Source organism: Hyperoodon ampullatus (assembly GCF_949752795.1).
Source record: "Hyperoodon ampullatus genome assembly, chromosome: 18".
Taxonomy (NCBI): domain Eukaryota; kingdom Metazoa; phylum Chordata; class Mammalia; order Artiodactyla; family Ziphiidae; genus Hyperoodon; species Hyperoodon ampullatus.
The window spans coordinates 28,778,411-28,788,802 of record NC_136931.1 but is presented as its reverse complement, the minus strand read 5'-3'; the positions used below and the strand labels follow the sequence as shown (position 1 = coordinate 28,788,802).

At 47.6% G+C, this 10,392-nt stretch overlaps 1 protein-coding gene across 1 annotated transcript in view; it reads left to right on the top strand.

Moving 5' to 3' along the window:
* Positions 1–479: 479 nt before the first annotated feature.
* Positions 480–10,392, top strand: part of CES5A (carboxylesterase 5A) — a gene marked incomplete at both ends in the record, with an annotated part of 28,324 nt that continues 18,411 nt past the window's right edge. Inside the window, 7 exon segments of the mRNA XM_079723982.1 lie at positions 480–582; positions 1,698–1,902; positions 3,286–3,424; positions 5,113–5,246; positions 8,673–8,738; positions 8,740–8,824; positions 9,283–9,387. Coding sequence (XP_079580108.1) covers positions 480–582; positions 1,698–1,902; positions 3,286–3,424; positions 5,113–5,246; positions 8,673–8,738; positions 8,740–8,824; positions 9,283–9,387 — 837 coding nt within the window.

The window sequence follows — 10,392 nt, the reverse complement described above, 5'->3', positions numbered from 1 at the left end:
TCATAGACTTCTGGTTTGGCCCACCTACATTGTCACAAGGCAAATGTTTACTGGAGTTGAGAAGTCATTGCCCCTTTAAACAGAGCATGTGCTGTCTAGTTTTCCACAGTCCCCACAATTCCCTGTTGTCTCTCCTGGCCAGCTTCATTCACAGCTTGTTTGCTGCCTTCCTGGCCTTTATAGATATCTGAGTTGATGCCTCTGGCTTACCTGAACCCAAATGTACTTTCTGCTTCTACCATCCTGTGAGCCCAAAGCCTATCAAATTATCTTTCCCCCGCTCAAGAGTTAATCATCAGCTTCTTATGTAAATCAGAACAGGAAAGTCTTGCTTGGCCAATTCCTCCAAAAATCTTAGTCTGATGCTATTATTGTTCACTGAGCCTGTGTCCTGTGTCTGCCTGCTCAACACTTGTCTCCTAACTGGAAGCCCTTTCTTGTCCCCGACCGAAGATCCCTGAGGCCAGCTGTGGCCGCGGATGTCCAGGGATTTCAGGCGGGCCAACCAGATGAGTGGGGAGTGGGTGCACCCAGGACAGACCCTGATCTGGGCTGTTTGGGTCCTTGCAGCTGCCACCGAGAGTGAGACACCCAGTGGGAGAGGATGGCTCCTCAGGAGATGGGATAGGAAATTTCCCTACCTTGGAGGATTTTCCCTGGTGGAAATGAATTTACTTCTCAGGAGTCTCTAGGGGCCCATGGAGGGCTGTGTAGTAACCTCAGGGCACCTGACCAATGTCCTGGTATTACTGAGAGCCCTAAGCCAGGGTCTTCTCAGGTGTGGGTAGAGCACAGAAGACCCTGTCTTGTCCTTGGGTTGTTCGCACCTTTGGGAGCTTGGAGAGCCCTCTGTCCTAGGCAATGGAGGGGGGCGTGGGATGGAGCCTGTGCTTCTGTAATCCCAGGGAGGACTGTCACTATTGAAATGACATTAGAATAGATAATGCCAAGAAATCTGGGTCCTGCTAAGTAAATAGTTGAGCAGCTAACTTCTCAAGGCTCCATATTTGATGTAGAAACTGAGAAGCTTGCATTGTCCTTCTCCCTAAGAATTATCCTCATACCCCTGGATGTGGATGAGCTGATTTCAGGTGGCATCTGCAAGAGAATTTTTTATGTTCGTTGTTGCATATGTATTTTCATGTGTACTCAAAAGCATATACCTAAGTCATCAAAACCACAATTCCATAGATGTTATTGTTTAGAGTTCCTCTAAACTTTTAAAAATTTATTTCAATTTAATTTTAAGAAAAGATAAAAGCCAGTAGTAGTCACACGGGTGATACACAGACATGCCAGCAATTGTGCTGATGGGTATAAAAATGACTGAAATGTGGGAAACTTTGAGCCAGAAGATTTTTGTAGGGTCCTAGGATCTATAAAGGCTGGTGTGTATCAGTTCCATAGTAAGGGAAAGTTTGTGTGCAGCAGAAGGGAGATGGGTTCCTGAATTAAATTTTGGAAGATGGTGTGGCTTGGTGCTGTGCTCCTAGGAGAAATTAAGTGGGTACTCTGATGCAGATGAGTTCTAAGGGAATGTTGAAGGAGCAGTAGACATGGGTTCATTGAGAAGGAATCCAAATACTTGCACAGCCTCTGGGTTGAGAAAGAGCATCCCACTGTGGGGAGCTCTGAGTCTGGCTTATTCCCAGCCTCTTCCCTGCCAGCTCTTGATTCCTCCATGTGTGTTTCCCTAGGGCCAGCTGCAGATGCACCAGTGAGGAACACCAGGCTGGGATGGGTCTGGGGGAAGCAAGCTACTGTGCTGGGAAACGACATGCCTGTGAACGTGTTCCTTGAGATCCCTTATGCTGCACCCCCTGTAGGACTCCTGCGATTTGCAAAACCAGAGCCTGCATTGCTCTGGAATGATTTCCAAAACGCTACATCCTACCCTAAATTGTAAGAGCTGGCTCGGTCCTATGGGTGGCCTGTGACCTGGGCGTAGGGGCAGAGCACATGATAAAGATTATGCAGCCCAGTGGGAGGATGTGGAGGGTCAGATGTAGGTGAGGCTTCTGTGATGGCATGGCTCCCCGTCTGGTTTAGAACAAGCAGATTCCCTGGGCTCCCTTCCAAACTTCCTAAATCTGAATCCCCAAAGCTGGGCGTGGATAACTGGATTGTAAAGAAACTCTCTAGGAAGTCTGAGGACCAGTCAGGTTTGTGAACCACTGTGATGGGCTTACTGAGTCTTTTGGTTAGAAGGGGTTGTTGAAGCGTTTTCATGTGACCTCTCCCCAGGCTTAGTTTCCACAGTCAGACTAGGTAAGGGCTTTAGAGTGGAATGGATACATGAGAGTGTCTCTGTGCCCCAGGGGAGCTGGGAGGGCAGGAGCTCTCAGACACTGCAAATTTTCAAGCTTAAATGGGCAAGAAGTTCACAGGTAAATTTTGGAGGTGTCTCATGCATTGGATGGGAGGTGAGACTTGGAAATCGCCAAGAATCTTTTGACTCTCAGATTCTGTGAAGCCCTCAGGTTGGGCCATGTTGGTTCTTGGCATTGGGGTCCCAGGCAGAAGGAGTAACCTGGTGCCAGAAAACTCACTAAGCCACAGAAGACCCCATGTGGTCCAGAGACCAAAGACAATAAGCTGAATCTCATCTGTTCATTCATTCATTCATTCATTCATTCAACTGATATCCACTGAGAACCAACAATTGAAATATAGGGTCTAACTGGAGAAATTTCAGAAGGCTTCTTGGAGGAGGTAGCATTTTGACAGAATCTGAAAGAAAGGGAAGAACATGAGCAAGAAGATCTGGGGAGAGAGCAGTCTAGGCAGAAGTACCAGCTTAAGCGAAGGTCTGATTGCAGGAATCTCCCTGCTTGCCTACCTCAGTTGGTTCCTGGTAGAAGGCCTGGAAATGTCCTTTTGTTCCTGTAGGGGAAGAAGGGGGAGCTGCCAGAGTAAAACCCTTGATACGCAACCCAGTGTCCTACCTTTTACAGCTTGGGGAATTGTTGAACCACCTTGAGTCTTTATGTGTGTGTCTGGATTATTGTGATGGGGGTAGGCATGGGTGGGTGCTGGCGGTTAATGGTATAATTATTCTGTATGATGTGCTTTCTTACCCAGGAACCAGATCACAGAGAATTATAGCTTGTTTGTTTGGGCCACCATAGGGGTTGGGGTATTATTAGACTTTGTACCAAGAGTGCTGTATGCCTCTACTGCTCAGGCACAGGAGACCATTAGGCCTCCCTGCTGTCACAAGAACTGGTCCCTCCCAAGGAAGTTTGCTGACAGCAACTCTGGGGGTTTCTCCTTCCCTTTTTCAAGGTGCCTCCAGAACTCAGAGTGGCTGTTCTCAGATCAACACATTCTCAAGCTGCATTATCCCAAACTCAGCGTGTCAGAAGACTGCCTGTACCTTAACATCTGTGCACCGGCCCATACGGACACCTGCTCCAAACTCCCCGTAAGGAGGCCTGCCTTGTTGGGGGCTCCAGTTGGCAGGTTCTGGGCCTGGGACCCAGGCGGAGTGGCAGGATGTCTGGAATCAGATCTAGGCCCCCACTGGGTAAAAGGGAAATGCAATCACTTGACATGTCAATAACTTCCTTAAAAAATCATTCTAATGACAGATTTACTTTATCTCCTTTTCTGATTGCTTCCTTATTGGCAGTGACTTGCTCTTTGATTTTTATTTTGTTTTGTTTTTCCCCTCTGTTGGGTATTTAATGGTCTGTAAACATTTAGAAAAGACTCTGCTTCAGAGGACTCTGATTTTTCAGCTTGGGAAATCCTGTTTTAAAGAGGAGAAATGCCTTTTTCAAATTTTCTGTTTTCAATGAAGACAGTCAGGTAATAATGTGAAATGTTTCACTTAAGAATGTGAAAGATGGGGGCTTCCCTGGTGGCGCAGTGGTTGAGAGTCCACCTGCCGATGCAGGGGATACGGGTTCGTGCCCCGGTCCGGGAAGATCCCACATGCCACAGAGCGGCTGGGCCCGTGAGCCATGGCCGCTGAGCCTGCGCGTCCGGAGCCTGGGCTCTGCAGCGGGAGGGGCCGCGGCACTGAGAGCCCCGCGTACCGCAAAAAAAAAAAAAAAAAAAAAAAAAAAAAGAATGTGAAAGATGGCTGTACAAGTGAGTGGAGAAGGTAATTCTACCATCTAATTTTGAACCACAGCCTCTATTACCCTCTCTCCCCTTGCCACTGCAATGGAGATTCGCTCTATTGTATCGTAACAGCAACACCTATTGAGGGCTGACAATGTGCCAGGCACAGTTCATTATCTCATCTAACACCCACAATAACCCAGTGGGTGAGGATTATTGGACCTATTCTACAGATGAAGAAGCTGAGCCACAGGAGGGCATAAGTGACTTGGTCCATGTTATACACACAGTAAGTGGCAGATCCGGGTGTCAAAGCCAATGCTTTGTCTAGCTCTCCTTTTTCCTCCGTGGCTTTCTTCTCTTTTCCTGCCCCAAGAGTTGTAGTCACTAATATGACCTTAAAAAAGAGAAGAGGAGGGATTTATTATTAATTATATAAATTGTGATAATACCATTTGAATGTTTGATGTTTCCTGGTCCCAGTTTTTCTAATCAGTATAGTAAAGCTTCCATACTTCTCTTCCCGTTTTTCCCTCCTCTCTTCTCTTTTTTCTGTAAGTAGGGAAACGTCTTAGAAAAGCAGCTTTTCCTCTCATATATGGCTTACAGTGATTTCCATCCTCCTGTGGGTGAACAAGTTCAAAGACATTTAATTAACATTTTCTGAGCACTTGAAATATACCAACATTGTTCTATGGACTTTGGATGAAGAATTTTATTTAAACCTAATGATAACCTCATAAATGAGATACTTTCATTCTTCACATCTTACAGATGAGAAAAACAAACCTCAGAGAGGTTAAGGAAGCTGCTCAAAGACACACAGCTAGTCAGTGGCAGAGCTGGGAATCAAACCCAGGCACTCATATGCCAGAAGCCACATGCTTAATCCTGGGCCTTCTTCAAAAGACAAAAACCTCTGATGCTGCTTGGAAAGGAAAGTGAGACATTCATATTTCCCTAAAGAAAGAATGTCCCAACATGCATGGGGAGGGGATATGGGTGCCTGGTGGGCTGACTGGAGAGTTCCTCTCCCCTCCTTAGGTCATGGTGTGGCTCCCTGGGGGTGCCTTGGAGACTGGCTCAGCATCCATCTTCGACGGGTCTGCCCTGGCTTCCTACAAGGACGTGCTTATTGTGGCTATCCAGTTCCAGCTAGGAATATTCGGCTTCTTCAAGTGAGTCTCCCCAAGTGATTGACACCCCTGATCCCCAAGGGGCAGCAGGACAGCAGCCACAGGAGGTTCAGTGCCCAGAAACCTAAAGAGAAATGAGCCTTTAGTGACATTGAACAAATTTGGCCCAAATTAGTTAGGTAATTTTAGCGGCTATAACATGTAAACCCCCAAGTCTTAGTGGCTTAAAACAATAAAAATCTCCTTCTTACTCAACTAAAATCCAATCAAATGTTTCTGACTGACAGATGTTCTTCTATGTGGTCAATCAGGGACCCAGCCTCCTTCCATCTTGTGGCTCTGCCCTCCTCAAGGGCCCCAGATCCTCTTGGATCTGCTGTACTTGGACAGCAGATGGAGAAAGAGCATGAAGAGGATGGTCTTTCTGGGTCAGCCTGGAGGTGGCAATTATCACTGTGTTCACATACAACTGGTAGAACTCAGTCATAATAGCCACACCCAGCTGCAAGGGGGATGTGTGCCCTGGAAGGTGAGGAAACAGGGTGTGTGAGCAGTTCATAGTCTCTGCCATAGGGCCCACATCAAGGCTCCTCAGGCGCTCACCTGAGAGTAATCACTCCATTGCATGGCTTCCCTTCCCCCAGTAACATCGAACATGTTTCAGGTGCTCACCATGAGCCAGGCATGGTGCTGTGCACTTGCTATGCATCCATTATAGCTCACTCTCAGAATAATTCTATGAGAAACATACTGTTGTTATTCCCATTTTACAGTTGAAAAATAGAGGCACAGAGAGGTGAAGCAACTCTGTGAAGAGGTCACAGAATAGAGCTGGGGCTCTTGGCCACTTTCATTATCCTACTTAGAACATGGCAGAACCTAAGCCCTGGCCAGGATGCAGTGTGAGCCAAAGGAGTAGTGAGAGGCCACGGTCAGAAACTGCGGGGAAGGTGGCAAGGAGTCCAGCGTGAATCCTACCCTCGAGAGGCTCTCAGTGTCATGGGGGAGATAACACAGGGACACAAATACCCTACCAGGCAGGACATGAGTAATGCTCTGAGGGTGAGAGGCGACAGAGCTGTAGAAACAGAGGGAGCTGCCAGAAACCAGCGAGGCTTCCTGAGAGAGGTGGAATTTGAATTTCACCTTAAAGATGAGGTTGGGTTTGGGGAGGAGGGGTTGGGAGAAAGCACACTTGGCAAAAGGAGCTGTCTGAGCAACGGCTGGGAAGTTGGAAAGAAATGTAGCAGCACCTGGGCCTAGAGCAATACTTGCAAACTGGGCTTTGAGCACATAGCACGGGGAGGTGGCTATGGGGTTGCGGTGGAGGCAAGAAGGCCTGAGAGGGGTGCCCTGATTACACTTTTAGCAGGTCTGTACATTGGGATTCTGCCTAAGATGGCTTCGACAGAAAGTTTTCCAAAAACTGCTTATAATGTCTGAGTTCTAGTAGACAGGTAGGTGAGGATATAACCGGAGATGGATGTGAAAAGGTAGGGACAGGCCTGACTGGGAAAGACCTTGAATATTAGGCTGTGCACGGCAACTGGTTTTTATTGGATAAAGAAGGAGGGACAAGCGACTTCCCTGGTGGCACAGTGGTTAAGAAGCCGCCTGCCAGTGCAGGGGAGATGGGTTCCAGCCCTGGTCCGGGAAGATCCCACATGCCGTGGAGCAACTAAGCCCGTGTGCCACAGCTGCTGAGCCCACGTGCCACAACTACTGAAGCCTATATGCCTAGAGCCCATGCTCTGCAACAAGAGAAGCCACCGCAATGAGAAGCCCACACACCACAGTGAAGAGTAGCCCCTGCTCACCACAACTGGAGAAAGCCCACACGCAGCAATGAAGACCCAACGCAGCCAAAAATAAATAAATTAATTAATTAAAAAAATTTTTTTCTAAAAGAAGGAGGGACCCAGGAGTGCCCTACAGAGCAGTATAATAGGAAGGTCACTCCAGAGCAGAGTGCAGGCTGGGCTAGGGGCGCCTGGCCTTCAGATGGGGAGTCCGGTAGGGAGGCTGCTGTACAGCATAGGCGCAGGTCATGGGGTGAAGCAGGCTGGAGGGATTGCTAACATATACATGGCACTTGCTGTGTGCCTGCACCGTCAATCTTCACAACAACCATGTGAAGCAGGCACCGATATTAACCCCATTCAGACATGAGAACATTGAGGCAAAGCAAGTTAAGTGGCTTGCTCAAGGTCACCCAGATCATAAGTGACCAGATTATGAATCAAGATAAACAGAAATGGAGAAATGGGGACCAATGTGGGGCCTATGATGGAATGGAGGTAAAATTGGCAGGGCATACGTGGCTCCTGACCAGATGCGGAGGCTGGGGGAGAGAGAAGGCAGAGTCAGGGCCAGCCCAGGGGTCATGGACAGAGAAAGGGAACCAAGGGGAGGAGGGGTGTGGGGGACTGGAGGACAGAGGAGGAGTAGACTATGATCCCGGGGTTACTCTCATACATGGTGGGTACCACACGAATGTTTTGGTCTAGGCGTTTCTTTGATTCTGTGTTTTTCCCCTTGTTTCCCCATTAATTGTCCACTCATCCTGGGAAACAGGCTATTCTGCAGGGGCAGCAGAATGGAACATGGTTAGGAGCATGGACCCAAATCTGCAACTTTCTAGCTCCTGGGCAAGGGATTTAACCTCTCTGTGCCTCCATTTCCTGTCTGTGAGAAGGAAACGATGAATCCATCAGTATCCTTAGAACATGCTTGCAGATATCATTGATGGGCGTGGGGGTGACATGAGCTGTGGCTGCAGAGAAATGCAGCCACTGCCCAAACCACTTCCCAGCAGAGGGTGGTGGGGCATGGGGTGCCAGAATAAACTTCCCAGTCCCTTAGTATCCCACCCTGAACCCCCGCTGGTGTCTCCCACTGGCCGCAGTTCATAAAGATCAGTCTTTTGAGAACAGGGTGGAGAAGGGTGAAGAGAGGACCCAGAGGGATAAAGGAGAAAGACCAAACCACCTACCTCACAGGGTGGGAGGATTATAGGAGCATCAGCTGTAAAGCCCTTGGGACAGCATTGTGCACGATGCTGCAACAGCTGCTATTATTATCATTATTATTCATTTAGTCATTCATTGGAACCCCTGTGCCCAGGGAGGTCTTGCTTCCTGGTGCAGACCAACTCTCAGGAGCAGGACTTTTCTGGAATCCATGGATTCAGGGGAGCCTATGACTACCCTGAATAGCACATAGAAGATCGTCTGTGCATTTTTCTGGGGTGTGGAGCTATCATCAGATTCTCAAAGAAACCCAAATCCCAGCAGAGGGTGAGAATTAAGCCTGGTTTTCCCAGCTGCCCCAGGCCTCTGACTCTCAGCTCCTTTCCAGCTGAGGTGGCGATGCCCTGACACCAGCCCAAGGCCTCTGCAACCCACTCCCTGGGCTGTGAGAAGCAGACAGCGGCCAATGGAGCATTCTCACCCTGCCTCTTGTCCACAGCACAGGGGACAAGCACGCACTGGGGAACTGGGCCTTCATGGACCAGGTGGCTGCCCTGACCTGGGTAGGAGAACATCGAGTTCTTTGGTGGGGACCCACACTGCGTGACCATCTTTGGCGAGTCAACAGGAGCTATAAGTGTTTCCAGCCTTGTGAGTTCTTCTCTTTGGGACTTGAAGGAACCTCGGTGTCACCTCATTTTTGAGGTGACAAAAATGAGGACAATGAGTCATTCACATCTAATTGCTGCTTACATGTTGAACAAACACTTATAAACACATTGCCTCCCTGGAGCCTCACAAATACATCGTGAATTAGGGGCTCAGTCTCATTTCAAGGATGGGGGGGTGAAGGAGCTCGCACTCCCATGGCAGAATGCTTGACCTCCAAGTTCATGAGGAACCTGGGGCTCGGAGAGGTTAGAAAACTTGCCCAAACCTTCGCAGCTAGTCCTTGAAACCCCCAAACCAGGACTTTTTTTCCCTCTAAGTTTAGAGCTCTTAAGAAGGCTTCCTGGGAAGTTTTCTTTAACGAAGGGCTGGGTTTTGTGTGTGATAGGTGGGGATCCCTCTGGATAACTTTTCCTGGGTCTCCTGTGTTCTCTGTCCAGATTCTGTCCCCCATGGCCAAAGGCTTATTCCACAGAGCCATCATGGAGAGTGGGGTGGCCATCATCCCTTACCTGAAGGCCCCTGATTACGAGAGGAATGATGATGTAGGTATATTGTTAACTCTTCTCCAGCTTCCTCTCCTTGGTCAGGAGAGAAATGTGGTCAGGTGTCCATAGACCATGTGCTTGGCTATCCTTACTGACCATGCCAAAGGATCTGATGTTGGCCCAATGTGATCCTTGTTGCTCCATGGAAGGGCTGGTTCAATAGGAAATGGGTCCAGGTACACAATGCACTACTGCTGGTGTGCATGAGTGTGTGTGTGTGTGTGTGTGTGTGTATAAGCGTATGTGTAATAGTTCTTACATCTTATCCATTACTCTTTGCTTGTGATATATAATTCAGTCCTCTGTATTATGTACGGCTTTTCTCCTGTACTAAATCTACTCCACCTAGAGTACTATGTTAAGGAAGATTCTGAGGTTGTTTCCAGCTCAGTGTGAAATAATGTTGTGACTGATAAATGCTGTCTGGCATGAGATTGTGAGGGGGAAGTGAGGCATATGCCCTAGATATTTGTCATCTATCATCTTGTCTTAGTGCTGTACCAGATAAGAGGACCTAGAGACCAAGGTCTCTATATCTTTCATGTCCCAGCATAATGTCTGGTGTATATTAGGTGATTATAAATGTTTGCTGAATGAATGAGTTAACAAATGAGCTGATTCATTCACTGAATATTAATTAAGCCCTGGACTGTGGAGCCATCTCCTGGGTATTATTTACTTTAGTGGTGCATTTTCTTAAACACCTTGTAGAAAATAACAACTTACACCAAGAGTGGGAACATAAAGTTATAATATGGTAAAAAAAATACCCTCAATACACAGGGAATATTGATTTTGGTAACATGATATATCAAGCTTTTTTTAGTTTGTGCATTCGCCACACACATATTGAGTGCTCATTGTTTTCCCTGCTCTATTTTAAGACCCATGGGTTTATAAGTGGAGAAGACATATAATAACTTGAGAAGACTATAATCTTTTTATGGCAAGGATTTTTAACCTGGAATCCATGGAAAGTTTGAGAGGTGGTCCTAGAATTCC